The sequence below is a fragment of the Eptesicus fuscus genome, chromosome 9 (assembly GCF_027574615.1).
Source record: "Eptesicus fuscus isolate TK198812 chromosome 9, DD_ASM_mEF_20220401, whole genome shotgun sequence".
In the NCBI taxonomy this organism is placed as follows: domain Eukaryota; kingdom Metazoa; phylum Chordata; class Mammalia; order Chiroptera; family Vespertilionidae; genus Eptesicus; species Eptesicus fuscus.
This window is the reverse complement of record NC_072481.1, coordinates 16,686,883-16,707,132: the sequence shown is the minus strand read 5'-3', so window position 1 is coordinate 16,707,132 and position 20,250 is coordinate 16,686,883. Positions and strand designations below refer to the sequence as shown.

The 20,250-nt window shown below is 60.1% G+C and overlaps 2 protein-coding genes across 3 annotated transcripts; both read left to right on the top strand.

The window, feature by feature from the left end:
- The first annotated feature begins 3,906 nt into the window (after positions 1-3,906).
- Positions 3,907-7,685, top strand: FCN3 (ficolin 3). The gene is made up of 8 exons (XM_054720558.1): positions 3,907-4,007; positions 4,222-4,317; positions 4,659-4,703; positions 4,942-4,974; positions 5,188-5,315; positions 6,254-6,383; positions 6,472-6,606; positions 7,326-7,685. Exons 1-8 carry the CDS (start codon positions 3,917-3,919, stop codon positions 7,565-7,567), a joined length of 900 nt encoding a protein of 299 aa, XP_054576533.1. The 5' UTR covers positions 3,907-3,916; the 3' UTR covers positions 7,568-7,685.
- Positions 7,686-8,784: 1,099 nt separating this feature from the next.
- On the top strand, positions 8,785-20,175 carry MAP3K6 (mitogen-activated protein kinase kinase kinase 6). 2 transcript variants are annotated; one of them, XM_054720556.1, is made up of 29 exons: positions 8,785-9,606; positions 10,799-10,938; positions 11,024-11,047; positions 11,314-11,504; positions 11,617-11,785; positions 12,130-12,236; positions 12,651-12,821; positions 12,909-13,021; positions 13,407-13,566; positions 13,754-13,916; positions 14,019-14,126; positions 14,243-14,292; positions 14,374-14,469; positions 14,627-14,714; positions 14,793-14,926; positions 15,276-15,403; positions 15,646-15,782; positions 16,115-16,220; positions 16,709-16,866; positions 16,968-17,160; positions 17,253-17,388; positions 17,693-17,852; positions 17,979-18,155; positions 18,424-18,529; positions 18,784-18,952; positions 19,041-19,153; positions 19,235-19,308; positions 19,599-19,675; positions 19,897-20,175. In XM_054720556.1, exons 1-29 carry the CDS (start codon positions 9,033-9,035, stop codon positions 19,985-19,987), a joined length of 4,113 nt encoding a protein of 1,370 aa, XP_054576531.1. In that variant the 5' UTR covers positions 8,785-9,032; the 3' UTR covers positions 19,988-20,175. The 2 variants fall into 2 exon arrangements, with proteins under 2 accessions (XP_054576531.1, XP_054576532.1); XM_054720557.1 differs by lacking the exon at positions 11,024-11,047.
- The last annotated feature ends 75 nt before the right edge of the window (positions 20,176-20,250 follow it).

Below are 20,250 nucleotides of genomic sequence, written 5' to 3'. Positions count from 1 at the left end.
CTCTGTGTCTGTGTCTTGGACTGTGCGTGGGTCGGATGAGGGAAATGCCACTATCCCTTCCTGAGTGAGAATTCAGCCTTGGACTGCTGTCACCTGTGAAAATATTTCCATCTGTTATAGTGTTTAACCCGCCCCTCCCCCGCCCCTTTACAGGGAAGAGTACAGGGACTCAGAAAGATAAGTATACTTGCTCCAGATCACACATGGGACGGGGCAGGGCTGGGCTGGAATCCAGGTTTTTCTAGCTCCAGGTGAGCAGAACTTCAGAACTCCCAGGCATCTTCCAGGCTCTCTCAGCCGAGGTGGAGGCAGCCCATAACTCTGAACAGCCATTTCCTCACTCAGGCCCTCCTGGGAGGCCCCACCATGCCCTCTCCTCCCACCACTGCCCCCATCCCTGGGCCCAGAAGTCTTCCCTGACTAATAGCATCTCCCACTGGAGGGCGCATGCTGGAAGCCAGGCATGTGGCCAAGAGTCTGATCATAATCCCAGGACTGTCCTAGGAAGCTGAGAGTTCAGCCTGTGGAACCTAACTGCTCTGTGTGGACGGGAGCACGTTATTTAATAGCTCTGGGCCTCAGTTTCCTCGTCTGTCAAGGGGGGGGAACAGCAGTATCCATCTCAGTGGGACTGGGGAAGGTTCAGAGCAGGCGCACGTGCCCCTCTGCCAGCTGCGCAGCCTGCAGCCACGCCTCTGTACCCCTTCTCCAGGGTCTCCGCGGCCGCTGGACGTCCACGGGGAGTTCTGGCTGCTCCCTGGCCTCCCAGAGGGCTCACCTGCCTACACATCACACCGTCATCCGCACACAGCAGGCCACGCACACTCCCACCAGTGCCCACCACCCTCTCAGACAGCCTCCCCTCGAACCTCCAGCCACTGGATCTTCCTCTTGTTACACGGCCTGTCTTCCTGCTCCAAGCCTTCGCACATGCAGTTTCTCCTGCCTGGATCCCCCTCCCCGGCTTCTCCCTTCTCCAACCAGCACTTAAGAGCTGGCAGGGCCCTAACCGGTTTGGCTCAGTAGATAGAGCGTCGGCCTGCGGACTGAAGGGTCCCAGGTTCGATTCCGGTCAAGGGCATGTACCTTGGTTGCGGGCACATCTCCAGTGGGAGGTGTGCAGGAGGCAGCTGATCGATGTTTCTCTCTCATCGATGTTTCTAACTCTCTATCCCTTTCCCTTCCTCTCTGTAAAAAAAATCAATAAAATATGTTTAAAAAAAAAAAAAAAGAGCTGGCAGGGATAATGCCCATTCTCTCTGGGACCAAGGAGGAAATGCCCCGCCTCCTGCTGGCTTTCCGAGCTGTTAAGAAAATTTACTCATTGAATGTTTTCTTTTTCTAAAGTAGTAAATGCCAGTAAGGAACAAAAGGACTACAGAGGTTTATATAAAGAGTGAAAATTGCCCTGGCCAGTGTTAGAATATCGGCCCATGCAACAAAGGGTCGTGGGTTTGATTCCCAGTCAAGGGCAGGTACCGGGGTTGCAGGCTGGATCCTTGGCTGGTCTGGGTGAGTGCAGGAGGCATCCAATTGATGTCTCCCTCACATTGATGTCTCCACCCCCCTTCCTACTCTCTCTCTTTTCCCACTCTCTCTAAAATCAATGGAAGCTCTGGCTGGTTTAGCTCAGTGGTAAGAGCATAGGCCGTGCACCAAAGAGTCTCAGGTTCGATTCCCTGTCAAGGGCAAGTACCTGGGTTGCAGATTTGAGCCCTGAACCTCCCCCCAACAGAGGCATGCGTGGGAGGCAACCAATGGATGTGTCTCTCTCAGATCGATGTTTCTCTCCCTCTTTCCTCCTCCCTCCCTTCTACTCTCTCTAAAAATCAATGGGAAAAAATATCATCAGGTGAGGATTAACAACAACAAAAAAAGTGAGCCTGCCCTGGCCGGTTTGGCTCAGTGGATAGAGCGTCGGCCTGCGGACTCAAGGGTCCCAGGTTCAATTCCGGTCGGGGGGGGGCATATGCCTTGGTTGCAGGCACATCCCCAGTAGGAGGTGTGCAGGAAGCAGCTGATCGATGTTTCTCTCTCATCGATGTTTCTAACTTTCTATCCCTCTCCCTTCCTCTCTGTAAAAAATCAATAAAATATATTTTTAAAACAAACAAAAAGAGTGAGCCTTAGCCGGTTTGGCTTAGAGAATGGAGCGTTGGCCTGCAGACTGAAGGGTCCCGGGTTCGATTCTGGTCAAGGGCATGTACCTTGGTTACAGGCTCCTCACTCACCTGGGCCCTGGTTGGGGCTCATGCAGGAGGCCACCAATCGATGTGTTTCGCTCACATCGATGTTTCTCTCTGTCTTTCACTCTCTCTTCCACGCTCTCTAAAAATCAATGGAAAAATATCCTTGGGTGAGGATTTAAAAAAAAAGAAAGGAAGAATGAGAATCGCTGTCCTACTGGTCTCACTCCCCAGACGTGACCATGGTTCGCATATGCTTCAGACCTTTTCCTGTGAATTCACAATATTTAGCTTCTTTAAATACACAGTGGGACTGTGCTGTACATATTGTTCTGCAACTTTGCCCCTTTCATTATCCATCAGATTTGCCCTATGACTTGTCCACATGGTGATAACGTATTGGCCTGCATCCTGTCCATGTCCAGTCGGGTCATTTCCACCTTGGATAGTGCTAGTATAAACAGCACCATGATAAACAGGCTCACCCACAGATCTTGGCACACCCGTGGGAGAGTTTGGGAAGGACAGATTTCCAGAACTGGAACTTAGGGGTCCTTGGAGCACCCATGTCCCAGATCCATCCTGCCTGGGAATTTGGCCTCCCCTTTCCTGAAGCCCCATTGTACTTCAGCCCTCCCCACCTCCACAAGCTCTGGGTCTGGCATAGAGGAAGCCCTCAGGGAGGGTTTGATGAATGAATGAATGAGATTCCCCTCACATCCCCTACCACTTGTGGTCCCTCTCCAGCTCAGACCTCACTCCTCACCTCTGGATCATGGCTATTGCCTCCTTACTGCCTGGGCCACCCATGCAATTGGCCTCTATTAGCAGCTCTTTCCTAGGCCCAGCCAGGGGCTCCCCAAGGGACCTGAGGGTGGGCACGAAGTCACTTTGCTAAGGGTCCCTCTCTCTGGTGGAGGGCATGGGGCTTGTGCAAAATCGCTGTAGCTCTGGGCATATAAGTGCCAGAGTGAGCACCAGTCATGTCCTGTCTCTGGGCCTCAGGTTCTCCTTGCTTATTCCTTCATTTAACCAATATTTGTTGAACACCTGCTTTGTACCAGGCCTAAAACCCAGGGCCAGTAACAATGACTGTGAGCAGGGCTGTGTGAGGAGCAGAGGCGGCACACAAACTGTGCCCGGGGGACATGTGGAGTGCAGCAGCTCCAATAAGTGGTAGCAGTGGTCACGGGCACTGCTGACAGGATCGGGGAAGGTGACCTTAGGGCTGGAACCTCACGCACAGGCGGGGCTTCACAGCGGAGGCGAAGAGAAGGGCATTCCCAGGGCTGTCCAGGTAGGGTCTTAGGCTTCACCGGCCTCCAGGAGCAGGTGGGAGTTCGACCGCCTGGGCTCTGCAGATAGATGCAGAGTGCAGAGCTTCCTGGAGGCAAGCATCCCGACTGCTAGAGTCTGGGATGGAAGGCTCAGAACGAGCTGAGGTTCAAAGGCGGCGAGTCCCCTGTGAATGCAAAGGTCTGGAGAGAAGGCCCGGGAGCCCTGGCGATCAGGATCAGCAGTTGGACTCCATCCCAGGTGAACAGGGCAGGGACAAGGCTCATTCTCTTTGGGGCCGAGGGAGGAAATGCCCCCACCACCTGTGGGCTCCAACCTGGGTGGAGTGTCCCTGGGGAAAGACAATGGACGGAAGTCTTTCTCCATGTTCCTCCACGCCTGGCCCCCTTATAAACTGGCATCCTCTCTCGAGGGCACACCAGTGGAAGAGCAAGATGGGCCTCCTACGGACTCCACTGTCCCTCTTGCTCCTCTTGCTCAGGCAGCCTGCCTGCCTGAGGACGGAGGACCGCCCCGGCTGTCCAGGTAGGATCCTAGGCTTCACCGGCCTCCAGGAGCAGGTGGGAGTTCGACCGCCTGGGCTCTGCAGATAGATGCAGAGTGCAGAGCTTCCTGGAGGCAAGCATCCCGACTGCTAGAGTCTGGGGGACGGAAAGGGGTCCGCAGAGAGGTCTGGGGGAGACATGCCCTTGCCCCCTATGACCACTCTGTGCCCACCCGGCCCCGCATCTCCCTGCAGAGCCCAGGGAACTGGAAGCCAGCAAAATTGTCCTCCTGCCCAGCTGTCCTGGAGCCTCAGGGAGTCCTGGGGAGAAAGGAGCTCCGGGCCCTCAAGGTGAGTGCTACCAGGGAGCCGGCGGGGACCTGGGGGAGCGGGGAGGCTGGCGGGTGCAGCAATAACTCTGCTCAGAGGCCACGATGACCAAAGGGCCAGGAACCTGCCGGATGCCGGCCTCCAGGCGGGGCACCCAGCGTCCAAAGGTCAACTCTATGAGGTGGGTGCAGAGTTTCCCCCCATTTACTGAGGGGAAAGTGAGACGCCAGGAGCATAAGGCCCTTGTTCACAATTACGGCCAGTGAAGGGTGCGGCTGGGATTGGACTTCTGGCTGCAAATCCCTGTTGTTTCGGCCCTGGGTTTGGATGGGACTTACACCATCTCTGTCTCTGGATTTCAGGGCAACCGGGACCACCGGGCAAGATGGGCCCCAAGGGCGAGCCGGGTGAGTGTGTGGGACCAGGGCCTCCTCTTCCTTTGCTCTGTCGCTCAGCTAGAGAGGGAGAGTGCTCTGCGGGGCTGCTGCTCAGCCATTGGCTGTGACTGTCCTCCCGCAGGGGTGGAAGGCAGAGAGGAGTGGGCAAGATTACAAGGACCTGGGCACCCTCCCCTTGGTGGCTTGCGGGCATCCCCTCGGGGGTACTCAGACCTTAAAGCCAACACTCGGTCTTTCCGTGGGGCAGGAGATCCAGCGAACCTGCTCCGGTGCCAGGAGGGTGAGGCAGCCTTCCAGGAGCCGGGGACTTGGAACCAGGTGGTGCTGGGGTGTGGGTGGACTACCTGGCATGGGCCAGCCCCAGAGCCCATCAGGGGCCTGAATGAGCAGAGCGGGCTCCTGAGGCCCCACACTGAGCCTCTTGCATTGCCCATGGGGCGGGGGTGGGGCATAACTGGGGGGGCGGGCCCTCAGTCCATCTCCCCTTCCCCAGGTCCCAGGAGCTGCCAGGAGCTGCTGAGCCGGGGTGCCACCTTGAGCGGCTGGTACCACCTGTGCCTACCTGAAGGCAGAGCCCTTCCTGTTTTTTGTGACATGGACACCCTGGGAGGTGGTTGGCTGGTGAGTGCCAGAGACTTGCGTGCCAGGCCCAGCGGGCAATTCTGCCCCTTGGCCCCTAGGGGGAGTCAGAGCCCACTGGAGCCAAGGCATTTCTTAGAGGAATTCTCAGAACAGATGAGGTGCAGAAGGGCATTCCGGGTAGAAAGACAGTTCAGTGCAGGAGGGTTTGGGGACCAGGTGCGTGAGCTGAGAGCAGGTATGAGTGGTTGGCTGAGGTCTTCTGGTGCGGGTCAAAGGCCATTCGTGGAGGGCCCTGAATGACTGACTGAGGATCATGGGGGTAACTGGAGCCGCGGGAGACTTTTAAGCAGGGAATTGCCAGGTCTGGCTTATGCTTGAGAAAGATGGCAGCGGGGAAGGTGCGTTGCAGTGGGGGACAAGAGTGGAGACAGGGACACAGGTTAAGAGGACGTCAGAGGCCCGGGCAGGAGAAGACGGTGGGTGGTGGCAACAACGGAAGCAGAGGCACTTGGACTGGAAGATACTGAGGAGGGAAACTCTACGGAGCCTGGGGACTGCTTGGCTTGAAGGGGAGCATCTGGGTAAGGTCAGGAGTCCACCCTGGGCCTCTGGGGGTGACCTCTCTGGTATAATATCTTGGTTCTTATCATAGTAAATTAAAGCAAGTTATTTTGAATCTGGCTCCCAGCAGGACTGACCATCTCAGCAAACCAGGAATGATGATTCTATCATTTCAGCCTCCCCCAGGGCTTGCACGGCTTGGGTGTGAAGTTGAGTGTCACTAACTATATTACTGGCACTAACAGTCAATAAGAGAATGCAGAGTCCGTCGATATACGCACAGGCAAAGCTCACTTAGACTCACACTTTATCACAAGCCCCCAATCCAAAGAGTCCAGGAGTGTTTGCCTGCTCCTCCTCATCCTACGTCCAGCCTGGAGTAATGGCTGGTGTGCTAGCCTGCTCTGCCTCCCTAGGTGTTCCAGAGGCGACAGGATGGCTCTGTGGATTTCTTCCGCTCTTGGTCCTCCTACAAAGCAGGTTTTGGGAGTCAGGAGTCCGAATTCTGGCTGGGGAATGAGAATCTGCACCAGCTGACTCTCCAGGGTAAGTTCCCAGCAGGGTCCAGGGAGCCTGAGGGGCATTCCTCTGGCATGCGGGTCTGAGGATTCCTCCCCCCTGTCCCCACCCCTAGGTACCTGGGAGCTGCGAGTGGAGCTGGAGGACTTTGACGGCAACCGCACCTTTGCCCACTATGGGTCCTTCCGCCTCCTTGGAGAGGCAGATCACTACCAGCTGGTGCTGGGCAAGTTCTTAGAGGGCACTGCAGGTGAGCGACCCTCGGGGTGGGGGGAGGCCTGGATTAGGGGCAAAGGGGAGGGAGGCTGGATACTTGCCCAGCACTGCCTCTGCCTCCATGATGACCCAGGATAATTCCTTCTCCTCCGTGGGCCTCAGTGTCCTCCTCTGAGGAATGGCAATCAGGAGGCAAGGTGGTACAGGAGTAAAGAATTTGGGCTCTGGAGGCAAACAGACCTGAGTTTGAATCCACCTCTGTCAGTTACTAATTTTGTGACCCTTCCACGTCAGAGCCTCGTTAGCGGCACGTAAAGTGGACCAGGAGGCAGGGAGGGAGGCGGTGGGGCTCTCTGAGGCCCTGTTGTGTGTTAGCATTATCTGCTTTGGAAGAGGAACCAGGGAAGGCTTTGTTTCTTCTTCTTCAGAGCAACTGTTGAGGAGAGACTTGAAAGAGGGAAGTGGCTATGAGGCGCTGCCTCAGGGGAGCCCCCTTTCCTGCCAGGCGTCTGAGAAGTCCCTCCCAGCTCTCCCTGGCCGGGCTGTCAGGCTGCTGGTGGGAGCTGGGAAGAGACAAGGAGCTAGCGGGAGGCTGGGGATTCTGTGAGGGGGCAAGGCAGCGGGAGGAGCGGGTGGCTTTGGAGCCTGAAAACACCCACCTCTCAGTGGCTCTGAGGCTCCTGTGAGGTCACCTCGCCAAGGGTGCCAGGCAGGGTGCCGCCTCCAATGTGCCCCCCCTCCCCTCCCTGCCAGGGGACTCCCTGAGCTTTCACAACGGGAAGCCCTTTTCCACCTACGACGCTGACCACGACACAGCGGGGGGCAACTGCGCAGTGACTGTCCACGGCGCCTGGTGGTACGAAGCCTGCTATCATTCCAATCTCAACGGACACTATGCGATGTCCCCGTCCACTGCCCACACGTATGGCATCGACTGGGCCTCGGGCCTTGGCGTGGGCCACCCTTACCGCAGGGTTCGAATCATGCTTCGTTAGGGCATCCTGGCAACCAGCACTCTTATCTCTCCCGAACAGCTTCCGGATGCTCGGCTACTTCTCCCCATCGCTAACTGCCTCTGCTCTCCTGTCCACGTTTTAAAATAAAACCATTTTAACCCTTTCCTGGCTTCCAGTTACTGGGGAAAAACTCAGGAGGGCAGAGGAGGGACATAGGTTTCAGCTCCATTCAGGGAAGGCGTTTCTTTCGGTCAGGAAGATGGGAGGGCCAGCCTCATGAAGGAGGAAGGCTTTCCTCTCCTGAGGAATGCGAGCCAAGGCCAGGGGAACACTTAGGGAAGGACTTGGAACTCACGCACTCACTGACAGTGCCCTTGGGCCCTGTGGGTCCCACAAATGGGTGGTTTTGTGGTAGAAATTGCACAGCTTTCCCACCCTCTCTGTTGCCCGTGCCTGTCCTTTCTGGGTTGTCTGTTTTCCACCCCAGCCCCGGTTGTAAACCAAGTTCCCATCCTTGGCTTCTCCTCAGTGGGTTCCACCAGGGGCTGGTTTAAACTCAGGGTCAAACCAAGGGCCACAGGTAGTGAAAACGCAGTTGCTGAGCGAGCATTCATCAAGCAGTTAATGTGCCAGAGCCGCATTCTAGAAAGTGGCAGAGCAACAAGTAGTTAAGCGTCTGATGTCTGCAGTCTGACAGGGAGTCCTGGGATTGCATCCTGCTGGGTCACGTGACCGAGCGATCTTGGACAAGTTACTCAACCTCTCCAAGTCCCCAGTTCCTGACTTCAGAGTCCACTGAGGTGTAGACCAGGTCGCTGCCTCACTAATTCACACCGAAAGGGCAGGGTTTCTTGGGAATTTGGAGATGGGAAGCTGCTGTGGCCCAAGGGCTGGAGTTCTGGGATTCTTCTCCAGGTGGGCAGAGAAGTGCTGTGTGGGGCCTGTTCTCAGGGCCCGCGGTCACAGGAGGTGGAGGTAAAAAATCAGCAGATTGGTGTTTGGGGAAGCAGCCTCCTGGCCAGAGGCCTCAGGGGAGGGCTCAGGTGCCAAGTCCCGCACTAGGGCTGACGGCCTCCTGGCGGGGGGGTCCTTACCTGGAGCACACCCTGAAGTCTCTGGAGACCCATTCATTGAACAGATCCCTGCCGGGCAGAGCCTGCGATTCACACCTCTCCCTGGCCCCGGCCCGCGCGCACCCACCAGCATCTGAGCGCCTGTTGTGAGCCGTCCCGGCGGTTGGCACAGACAGTGGCACAGGCTGTTCCGGAAGCGGCGGGACTCCGAAGTTCTCGCCGGAGCGGAGGGAGGGGAGAGGCGAGTCCCGGCTGCTGGGAGCGGAGCTGCCCCAGGCCGAGGGTGGAGCTTTCCTGGTCGCCGGGAAGGGCTGGGCCCGGCCTACCAGCGAGGGCAGGAGAGAGCGACGGGGGACGCTTCCCGGCGGAGGCAGCGTGGCGGACGGGGTCCGACGGGATCGCCCACGTGACTCTGAGCCGCGGATCGCCGGATGCCCCCGACCCCCCGGACCCAATTCCCGACTGCAGATCCTCAGGGCCTTCCACGTCGGAGCCTGGATTTCGCCCTGGACTCCAGATTCCGAGGAACGGGACCTCCGGCGGGACTTGAGATCTCCAGATCCCGTAGGAGACTCGGGATCTCAGGATCCCTGGATCCGTCACCCCGGGCTCTTGCCCTGTCCCGGGGGCCCAGGACGCGCCCGCCGCCCGAGCGCCCCCGCATGGCGGGACCGTGCCCGCCGCCCGGGGCCCCGGAGTGCGCGGGCAGCTGCTGGCAGGACCCGCTGGCCGAGGCGCTGAGCCGGGGCCCGCCGACCGCGCCGCCCTCCGGCCGGGGCTGCGCTCGCAGCCGGCCGCTCCGCGTGCTCTACGTGCTGACCCGGGAGCCGCAGCCCGCGGCGGAGCGGGACGGGGCGGCCGAGGCGGAGCCGCTGCCCCTCCGCTGCCTGCGCGAGGCCTGCGCGCAGCTCGCGGGGCCGCGGCCACGGCCGCAGCTGCGCACCCTGCCCTTCGGGACGCTGGCGCTGGGCGACACCGGGGCGCTGGATTCCTTCTACAACGCGGGTGAGCGCCGGGAGCCCGGGAGCCCGGGCGGAGCGCCGCCGGAGGGGGCGGGGCTCGGGCTGCGGGCGGGGCCGCGATGGGGGCGAGGTCCGGGGCGGCCCGGTGAGCCACAGCCGAGGGACTGGGGCGGGGACCGGGGAAAGGGAAATGTGGGGGGTCTGGAGCGCGGCCAGGCTCGGGCCGGGACTTCGCGGATCAGGCCCGGCTCCGGGCTCAGGGTTGGGACTAGCAGTCTGCAGTCGGCACCGCCTGGGGAGCGGGGCGGGGAGCGGGCCGGGCGGGGAGCGGGCCCTGTGCGGAGTCTTAGGAACTGGGTTGGAGAACTCCTCCTCGGGAGGATCCCGCGGAGTGTGTGAGGGCGGATCCTGGGAGGTGGAGCTTGGACTGGCCCAGGGGCTCCACGAGGCCGTGGGGTTCAGGGGTCCCGGCGTGCTACTTCGGAGGAGCGGGCTGAGGAGCAGAGAGGAAAGCGAGGGACCCAACGGACTGGGTTCTGGGCAGGGGAGCTTAGGTCTAGAGGACCCCAGAACCCCGAGTCAAGGGGCGGGCTGGAGGCGGGGCAGACCGCTCGTGGGTGGGGCCAGAGGCGGCCTGTCCCTTCCACCGACCCTCACGCCCCGCCTCTGGATACTTATGTGTTTATCCAAGCGCCCGGCGCCTGCGCTGGCCCCAAGTCCGTAAAATCGCAGCTTAAAACATGAAGGCCGACCGCCCTCGAGGACACAAAGACACGCACAGAGTTATAGACAGACTTTCAAGTCACATAGATGTCAATACACGGGTCCTCACAGACCCACGCTGTCACACACAGATCCGACACAGTTAGCCTCTCTCTCTCTCTCTCTCTCTCTCTCTCTCCACACACACACACACACACACACACACAGCACAGTGTTATCTACACACAATGCTGGTACCTTTCGAGAGACTGGATTGTGGACCCAGGGAAGTGGACGTACGTGTTAGCCCAACTCTTGCTTCTCCAATGGCCCAGAACTGGCTCTGGGCTGGTGCACAGCCTCCTCTCCTCTGTGTAAGAACCAAAGGACCCTAAAAAGGGGAAACGGAGGCCAGGAGCAAAACTGGATCCTGCTGGAATCACACGGGAAGGCAGGCTGACAGGATGGAGCCCCAGCCTCCTTCCCCACCCAGCTGGGCCCAGGGCTCAGGGCCCCCACCTGTGTGCTCCCAGACGTGGTGGTGCTGGAGGTGAGCAGCTCCCTGGCACAGCCTTCCCTGTTCTACCATCTTGGGGTACGCGAGAGCTTCAGCATGACCAACAACGTGCTTCTCTGCTCCCAGGAGGACATCCCGGACCTGCAGGCCCTGCGGGTAGGTGGCCAGGTGGCTGCTGGGGGCGGGCACAGGGCGGGGGGAGGGCCGACCCAGAACCTCAGTATTTGTCTGTTCCCTGCAGGAGGACATTTTTCAGAAGAACTCAGTGAGCAGAATCCACCCCTCACTCCAATGTGCCCTTTGACTTCCATTATGACCTCTGACCCCCCACTACCTTTCCTGGCCTCCTCAGTCACCTAATCTCCCTCAATATCTGTGTGACTCTCTGCTCCCTATTGCCTTCCTTCCTGCAGTGTGTCCCTTTCCTGCTATTCCAGTTCCCACTGGTGCTGACCTCTGACCCCCTCACTGCCCCTCTCTCACCTGGTGCTGACCTCTGATCTCTACTGATTCCTGCCTCCCTCCCACTAGGATTGTGTTGGCAGCTACACGCTGATCCCCTATGTGGTGACAGCCACTGGTCGAGTGCTGTGTGGTGATGTAGGCCTCCTGAGGGGCCTGGCTGATGGGCTAGTCCAGCCCGGGGTGGGCACTGAGGCCCTGCTCACACCACTGGTGGGCCGATTTGCCCGCCTGCTGGAGGCCACGCCCACGGACTCTTGGTAAGGGGGGTCCAGAGAAGGTGCACCAGGAGGCTGGAGAGGGAACAGTGACCTGGACAGGCCCCGTCATTCCCTCTCCCTCCCTCCCTCCCTCTCCTGCTTCGGGCATCAGCGGCTATTTCCGGGAGACCATTCGGCAGGACATCCGGCAGGCCCGGGAGCGGTTCAGCGGGCAGCAGCTGCGGGAGGAGCTGGCTCGCCTGCAGCGGAGACTGGACAGCGTGGAGCTGCTGAGCCCTGACATCATCATGAACCTGCTGCTTTCCTACCGGGACGTGCAGGTGTGCCGAGAGGCAGTCGGGGCATAGCATTCGGTGGCAGACAAACCCGAGTTCATCCTGGCTGTGCCGCTCAAATGACCCGCCGGCTCTGAGCCTCAGCTTGTAATGCAGATGATGGTGTCACTGTCTCCCGTGGCAGTTGTGAGGTTGGGGCGCACACAGTGGGTTCTCCGTGTAAGGGGTGCTGTCTGCACTACCTGCCAGGCCTGAGGGAGGTCTGCAGGGGATGGTGGGTGGGAAGGTGGGGTGTCAGGAGTGGGAGGGGACCCCCAGCTCAAGGTTTTCCTCAGGGTCTGGGGCCGATGGGAGGCCAGTTAGTCAGTGTGTGCTGTTCCCTCCTGCAGGATTACTCAGCCATCATTGAGCTGGTGGAGACGCTGCAGGCCTTGCCCACCTGTGACGTGGCTGAGCAGCACAACGTCTGCTTCCACTATACATTTGCCCTCAACCGGTGAGTGGCAGAGCAGCGCTCGGTCATAGCCACATGGGAACAGGGGTCCCTGCGCTATGGGGTCATTGCTGTCTTAGTACAGTGCTGTTCGAGGAATTTGCTGACTAGCGTCACGCTGATGTCAGATGGTCCTGTTATTCCATTACCGCTGCCCAGGGGGAGGGGAGGTGGTGCCCTTGCAGAGGTCACAGCTGTCCAAGGTCAACCTCTTCAGAGCCGCTGCAGCTAGAAATCACTTCCATTTGGGATCACTTCTTCTAGAAAAGTCAGTGCTGACCAAAGTCACTGCCATTCTGCATTCATTACTGTCAGCTCCCTGGAAGGGTCCCTGCTGTTCAGCATCTGGGCGCCCCCAGATCGAGTGGGACCGGGCCATATCAGGCAGGTCCCCAGCCCATCTTCCCCCTCCCCTAGGAGGAACAGGCCTGGGGACCGGGAGAAGGCATTAGCTGTGCTGCTGCCCCTGGTACAGAGGGAGGGCCCTGTGGCGCCCGACCTGTACTGCATGTGTGGCCGTGTCTACAAGGACATGTTCTTCAGCTCTGGCTTTCAGGACGCTGGGCACCGAGAGCAGGCCTATCACTGGTAAGGGGGCACAAGCAAGTGGACAGTGGGCTGCGGGCGGAGCTGTGGGCACCAGTCCAGCCTTGCATGCCTCTGCCCAACTCCCAGGTATCGGAAGGCTTTTGATGTGGAGCCCAGCCTTCACTCGGGCATCAATGCGGCCGTGCTCCTCATTGCTGCTGGGCAGCGCTTTGAGGACTCCGACGAGCTCCGGCTCATTGGTGAGCCCCCATTCTGCACCCCTGGCCTCCCCCAACAGGGGCTCAGGTCAGGGAGAGAGAACACTGGGCTGGAGCTAGGACTGAGTTCATTCCCGTTTGGATCTAGTCTGCCTGAATCTACACCTGGGTCCTCAGACCTGTCCTGGGCCCTCATGAGCCCTTAAGCCCGTGACTCTTTGTTCCTAAGCTCACATGTGTGTTCCTTCCACATGCACTTGTTCCCAAACCCTCACCTGTGTCTGAGCTCCTACTCCCACCTGAGATTGTGCCACACCTACATTTGCACCCACAGCTGTGTTCCTGCCCACGTGAATGTTGTGGCCCACACTTGGGCTCCGTCCACAACTGCCATCACACTCACTAGAGCCTGTCTCCTCACTCCCAGGTATGAAGCTGGGCTGCCTGCTGGCCCGGAAAGGCTGTGTGGAGAAGATGCAATATTACTGGGATGTAGGCTTCTACTTGGGAGCCCAGATCCTTGCTAATGACCCCATCCAGGTGGCACTGGCTGCAGAGCAGCTGTACAAACTCAATGCCCCCATATGGTAAGTGGCCTCCTCTTCAGTCTTGTGCTCTCGGCTCCTGCATCTGTGTCCCCTGGCCCGAGCCCTGAGCCAATGACCTGGTCCCTCCCAAACCAGTGCCCATGACACCTAACGCCCCATTCAGTCCACTCTCCCTGGCAGTGCTAGCTGGTGCCTGGCTGAGCTGAGGACAACGCTGTGCCCGCAGGTACCTGGTGTCCATGATGGAAACCTTCCTGCTGTACCAGCACTTCAGGCCCACCCCGGAGCCCCTGGGAGGACCCCCACGCCGTGCCCACTTCTGGCTCCACTTCTTACTACAGTCCTGCCAGCTGCTCAAAGCAGACAGTCCCCAAGGGGACCAGTGCTTGGTGAGGCCTGTGGGGTTAGGGGACCTGCGGGAGGGGTCGGATCCTTCTGACCTACGCCCCCCCCCCCCCCCCAACACACACACACCCTCTTGTCACCTGCAGGTTCTTGTCCTGGAGATGAACCAAGTGCTGCTGCCTGCGAAGCTGGAGGTTCAGGGCGGGAACCCCGTGAGCGCAGTGACCCTGAGCCTGCTGGAGCCTGAGACCCAGGTGAAGCCACCACTGAGTCCCCCCACTCAGCACTACGCTTATCTCCGGAGCCTTTCCTCCATCCCAGGCCCCTCTTACTCCCCGGCGCCCTCCTCCGACTCCCTTTCTTCTCACAGGACGGTCCCTCCAGCTGGACCTTCTCCAGCTCCTCCATCAGCGGTGTCAGGTGAGGGCACGGCCTGGGGCAGCCGGGTGGGCGCGCCGCTAGCTGGCCTGGCGCTCACCTGTGTTCCTCATCCCTTCCCAGCGCCTCCAAGCGGGACGAGCGCTGCTGCTTCCTCTACGCGCTGGCCCCGGCTCAGGACGTCCAGCTGTGCTTCCCCAGCGCGGGGCTCTGCCAGTGGTGCGCAGCCGCTGGGGTCGGGCCGGGCGCTGGGAGGGCTGGGGTGTCCGGGGGAGTGAGGGAAAGGAAGGGATGTGTCCACTAGGTGCTCTCGGCACAGGAGGGGACACTTTGCGCCCAAGGTACCCCTCCGGCCAGTCTGACCTCCCGCCCTCAGGTTCTGCGGCCTGATCCAGTCCTTGGTGACCAATCCGGATTCCAGGGCGCCCGAGGAGGAGGCAGACGGTGTGTGGGAGGTGCTGGAGGTGAGGAAGGCGGCTGGAAGCTCGGGGAGGGAAAAGGGCTGAGAGCCCTGCTGAGCCCCCCTCTCACCCGCCCCGCAGTTTGATTACGAGTACACGGAGACCGGGGAGAGGCTGGTGCTCGGCAAGGGCACCTACGGGGTGGTGTACGCGGGCCGCGACCGGCACACGCGGGTACGCATCGCCATCAAGGAGATCCCAGAACGGGACAGCAGGTGTGGAGCGCGGGGCGTGCGAGCCTGGGTGGGGCCGGAATTGAGAGGGTCATGTGGGCGGGGCAGTGAGGGGGGCGCTGATGCCCTATTGGTCGGGCCCAAGTGGGCGGGCTCTTGGACGAGAGAGTTCGAGCCCCAGGGGCCCAGGCCTGCCGTCCGATAGGCCGGGACCGGGAGGGTCGGGATCGGGTCCGGAGGGAGGGGCCTGCGGGCTGGGTGGGGAGGTGGGGAAAGTCGGGGAGGGGGTTGTGGGCGGAGCAGATCCTGGGGGCGTGGCCTGGCTGGTGCTGGAGTCGGCTAGGCGTCTCTGCCCAAATCTGGCCTGTTCCTCTCCCGCACCTGCTCCCAGGTTCTCGCAGCCCCTACATGAAGAGATAGCTCTGCACAAACGCCTGCGCCACAAGAACATCGTGCGCTACCTGGGCTCCGCCAGCCAGGGCGGCTACCTCAAGATCTTCATGGAGGAAGTGCCTGGAGGTACCTGTCCTTCTGTGATGGGAATGGAACTGGAGGTGTGGGGCGTGGGGGTGGGGCCAGACAGGGGTGGAGAGCCCTTAGGGGAAATGAACCATAGCGTGTGTGGGGGTGGTGATGCCCAGAATTAACTGATGCTCTGCAGTTGGGTGATGGAGTCTGGGCCATGGGATGGGTGTGTCTGGGCAGAGAGCTGTGGGCGGGAGAGAGGGTGGCAATGATGACCTTGGACTGCACCTGCCCAGGCAGCCTGTCCTCCTTGCTGCGGTCAGTGTGGGGGCCCCTGCAGGACAACGAGAGCACCATCAGTTTCTACACCCGCCAGATCCTGCAGGGACTCAGCTACCTGCATGACAACCGCATTGTGCATCGTGACATCAAGGTAAGCCCTGTAGCTGGCCCACCCCGGCTTGCTGGGGGGGGGGGGGGGGGAGGAAGAGATATGCCCCAGACAGAGGCTGGCAGTTTAGACTTAGCTGGCAGATCCTTTGCAAAGGGTGGGAAATTCATCAAGAAGTTGCCCTAGAGGAGACCAGATCTGAAGCCAAACCAGGAGCCAGCTCCCAGAGGGGCACAGTGGGGTGGGGGGGGGAGGAGTTGATAGAGGCAGGGTCAGATTGTGATTCCCAGGAGACGGGATCCTGGGGTAGGGTCCAGTTCTGGTGTCAGCACCCCAGCTTAATGTCCACTGAGCAAAGTGTCCACTCTACTCAGGGGGACAATGTGCTGATCAACACTTTCAGTGGGCTACTCAAGATTTCTGACTTTGGCACCTCCAAGCGGCTGGCAGGCATCACACCTTGCACTGAGACCTTCACAGGTAGCAGCTGTGGGGGGGTGAGTGGGAATGCTGACCTGGGGCGGAACTCTTGGGGCCTTCCCGGCAAGGTGCTTCTCCTGGGCATGGAGTAGACTTAATGGCGGTGGCACCCAGGGCAGGCGACTGAGCCGGGGGTGAGGTGATGGAATCTAGAACTGGAGCTTGGATAGCTGAGGACATTGAGTTTAGTGCCTGAAATGGAACCCAGGAGTGTCGATGCGGACCAAAGTTGGTGGTAAATTCAGAGTGAATGATGGAATCCAGGTTATATGATGGAACCTACTGCAAGCGATGGAATCCATGGATGGGCTGGACCCTAAGATGAGTGAGGAAACTCAGAGAGATGTTTGACAACAGGCTGGTGATGGGAACTGTTTTGGATGACAGAGCTCAGGGTGGGTACAGGCGGCCAAAGGATGAGAGAGCCCCCTGCTGCTCCCATAGCGATAAAGCCTAGCTGAGCATTATTACCTCCGCTCCTGCCCCAGGGACCCTGCAGTACATGGCCCCAGAAATCATTGACCAGGGCCCCCGAGGGTACGGGAAAGCGGCCGACATCTGGTCGCTGGGCTGCACCGTCATCGAGATGGCCACAGGGCGCCCACCCTTCCACGAGCTGGGGAGCCCGCAGGCTGCCATGTTCCAGGTGAGATCCCTCAGGCCCTGGCCCGGGAGGCGGGGTGGGGACAGATTGTGCCTTGCTCACCTCTAAACTTAATTCCTGTTTACCCTCCCGGCCCCTCCCAGGTGGGCATGTACAAGGTTCACCCGCCAATGCCCAGTTCCCTGTCAGCCGAGGCTCAAGCCTTCCTCCTACGAACTTTTGAGCCAGACCCCCGTCTCCGTGCCAGTGCTCAAGCACTGCTGGGGGACCCCTTCCTGCAGCCCGGGAAGAGGAGCCGAAGCCCCGGCTCACCCCAGCACGCTCCACGGCCCCCAGGTACTGCGTGGGTGCCCACTGGAGAGAGGGCGGAGAGCTGTGGCGCTGAGGGCTCAAGAGGGGCCCAGGCTGACAGCCTTGTCCCTCCTCAGATGCCCCTTCAGCCAGCCCTCTTCCTTCAGCTGACTCCACCCAGTCCCAGACATTCCCACGCCCTCAGGCACCCTCTCAACACCCGCCTAGTCCCCCGAAGCGCTGCCTCAGCTATGGGGACACCAGCCAGCTCCGGTGAGAGCCCAGGGTCCTGGGGCGGGTTCACTTTATCTGGCTTTGTCCTTGTACTCCCTCCAGAATAAGCCCTCTCTCTAAGGACCCGGGCACCGTGACCACTTGCAAGGATGGCACTTGGTGCCTCCCTCCAATTGCTCTTACTTGTATTTAGTTGGGGTGCCTCCTCGGTGCCAGGTTTCTCTTTTATCCCTGTGAGATAGGCCTGGGAGTCAAAGCCAGAGCCAGGATCCAAACCCTGGGGCGGAGGTAGCTGGACGGTCTTGCCGCCCGCCCTCCACTGGCCGCTCCCCCTTGCACCCAGGGTGCCTGAGGAGCCCGGAGCGGAGGATCCCGCGTCCCCCGAGGAGAGCTCCGGGTTGAGCCTGCTGCATCAGGAGAGCCAGCGCCGGGCCATGCTGGCCGAGGTGCTGAAGCAGGAGCTGCCCGAGCTGGCGGAGAATCTGTGGCTGGAGCAGGAACAGGTGGGCGGCCCGCCCCAGCGCCCCCTGGTGGTAGAGCACAGGCAGGACTCCTGCTAATGGCCTTGCCCAACCCCAGCCCCTTGCCAGCATCTCTCTTGGCTCAAGTGGGAATACCTTCCTTCTCAGGACCCCCGTCTGAGCCGGGATCTTGTGGAACAGCTACTGCACTGCCTCGGGGCGCACATCCACACGCCCAACCGCCGGCAGCTGGCCCAGGAGCTGCGGGCGCTGCAAGGGCAGCTGCGCGCCCAGGGCCTGGAGCCGGCACTTCTGCACGGACCACTCTTTGCCTTCCCCGATGCGGTAAATGAGTTTCCTCACAGTTAGGGCTGCCCAAGAACAGCTAATGAACTCCTGTGCAAGGACTTGATGTTGAACGATTCCATGTCTTCTCTGCGAAGATAGAGCCATCAGGGAAGGGACCTCTGCGCAGTCCTGGCTTCCCAGCCCCTCCCTTGACTTCAAGCTCGTCCACCCCACTTGCTTCAGGCAGACTTTCCAGGCCTTTCCAACTCCAGCCCCACCTCTCTTTGAGGCTTAGCAGTCTCAGCGGCGCCATCCTCCCTCCCAGGTGAAGCAGATTCTCCGCAGGCGCCAGATCCGCCCACACTGGATGTTCGTGCTGGACTCGCTGCTCAGCCGGGCTGTCCGGGTAGCCCTAGCGGTGCTGAGCCCAGGTAGGCCGGGAGCAGAGATGGCCTGCCTGTGGGTGAGGGCGTGGCCCTTGGAGGCGTGGGGAACCCAAATGGAGCTGGCAGGGAGTGTGATCCCCAGGCCTGACCCAGGCCAGGAAGGAGTGGGTGGGGGAGGGACCAAACGGACACCTCCCAGACTGACACCACCTGGCCAGTGCACAGAGCTCCCCACGCCCTCTGCCCGTGTCTGAGGGTCCCAAATGCCCGGCCTAAGCTCACCTCACTCTGACCGGCAGGAGTGGAGAAGGATGCAGTCCCACAGAGGTCAGAGGAGTCCAGTAAAGAGGAGTCCCAGCCCAAGCAGCAGGACAGCCCAGTCCAGCCAAGCCTGCTCCCAGGGGACCCCGAGCAGAGCCCCCCACCTCTGATGGTGCAGCTGGGCCTCTTGCGAGCAGAGACTGATAGGTAAGCCCCCTGCCACCCATCCATAGCCTCTGTGTGAGCATCACCCCCACTCTACCCTCCCTTCTACTGGCCTTCTGCCATCCAACAGGCTCCGAGATGTCCTGGCTGAGAAGGAATGGGAGTGCCAGGCTCTGATGCAACAAGCTCTACAGCGGCTGAATGAGGAGGCCGGGACCTGTTCCCTGGCCTCAGAGCCCCCAGGTGAGCGGGAGGGCACTGATGGTGGTGGGAGACAGCTTCTGGCAGGAGCACCCCTGGATTCACCTGATTTCTCCTTGACAGCTGCTCGAACAGTGGACCAGGGCCTGGTGCAGTGGCTACAGGAACTGAACGTGGATTCAGGCACCATCCAGACAGTGAGGGAGGGGGTGCTGGCTATCCATGACCTCTACCAACCAAAACTCCACCTCTGCCCCTCTTTCAGCTCTTCTCACTTTTCCCCTCCGATACAGAGAATCTCAACATTAGAGGAACAATTAGGATTCCCCTCCCGTTGTAAAGATGAAAAAACTGAGGCCCGGAAAGGGGTGGGATCTGCCCTAGCATGCTGGTAGTAAAACAGAACTAGGCCCTGATTCTCTGGACACATCTTTCTCTGATTTGAATCTCTCCCTGTTTCTGTGTGGGCATCTTTGTCCACAACCAGCTGCTGAACCACAGCTTCACCCTCCATGCCCTACTGACCTGTGCCACTAAAGATGACCTTACCTACACCCGCATCAGGTATGTCCTGCGCCCTCCCGGGTGACCTATGTATATGGGATCATGCTGGTCAGATCCTGACCCCCCCCACACACACACCCGCAACAGGCCTGCCTGGTTTCCTCTCTGGAAACCACAGGGACACCAGGCTCCCTTGGGGACCGAGGGGCATTAGGCAGACAGTGGGTACCAGAGAGAGCCCAGGGTCTTCTGGCTGAGCCACGTGGAACTTGCTCCCCCAGGGGAGGGATGGTATGCCGCATCTGGAGAGCCATCCTGGCGCAGCGAGCAGGATCCACGGCCGTTACCTCTGGCCCCCAGGAGGCTGAATGAGGGCATCGGGGGCAAGAGGCCAGACCCAAGGATGGGTGAATGGAGAAGACGCGAGCCAGTTCTGACACATCCACCCCAGGGCCCAGGGGCAACTGGAAGGGGCCAGGTGGTGGTAGGGGCAGTCCAACCACAGCGATGCCCCAGCTCACTGACAGAGACTATTAAACAGAACCCTTTTGTACCTTTGGGCTTTGGCAACTTCTGAGGTATGCGAGGTTCCTGGGACCAGCTCGCTAAAGTCTTTATGTCTGACTCTAAAGTGC

Bases quoted from the DNA above. Each gene is read 5' to 3' on its own strand.
- FCN3 (XM_054720558.1), top strand. From the start codon at position 3,917: ATGGGCCTCCTACGGACTCCACTGTCCCTCTTGCTCCTCTTGCTCAGG. The intron at 4,008-4,221 runs GTAGGATCCTAG...ATCTCCCTGCAG, and splicing joins GGACCGCCCCGGCTGTCCAG to AGCCCAGGGAACTGGAAGCC. The intron at 4,704-4,941 runs GTGAGTGTGTGG...TCCGTGGGGCAG, and splicing joins GGGCCCCAAGGGCGAGCCGG to GAGATCCAGCGAACCTGCTC.
- MAP3K6 (XM_054720556.1), top strand. From the start codon at position 9,033: ATGCCCCCGACCCCCCGGACCCAATTCCCGACTGCAGATCCTCAGGGC. The intron at 16,221-16,708 runs GTAGCAGCTGTG...CTCCTGCCCCAG, and splicing joins TTGCACTGAGACCTTCACAG to GGACCCTGCAGTACATGGCC. The intron at 19,154-19,234 runs GTGAGCGGGAGG...TCTCCTTGACAG, and splicing joins CCTGGCCTCAGAGCCCCCAG to CTGCTCGAACAGTGGACCAG.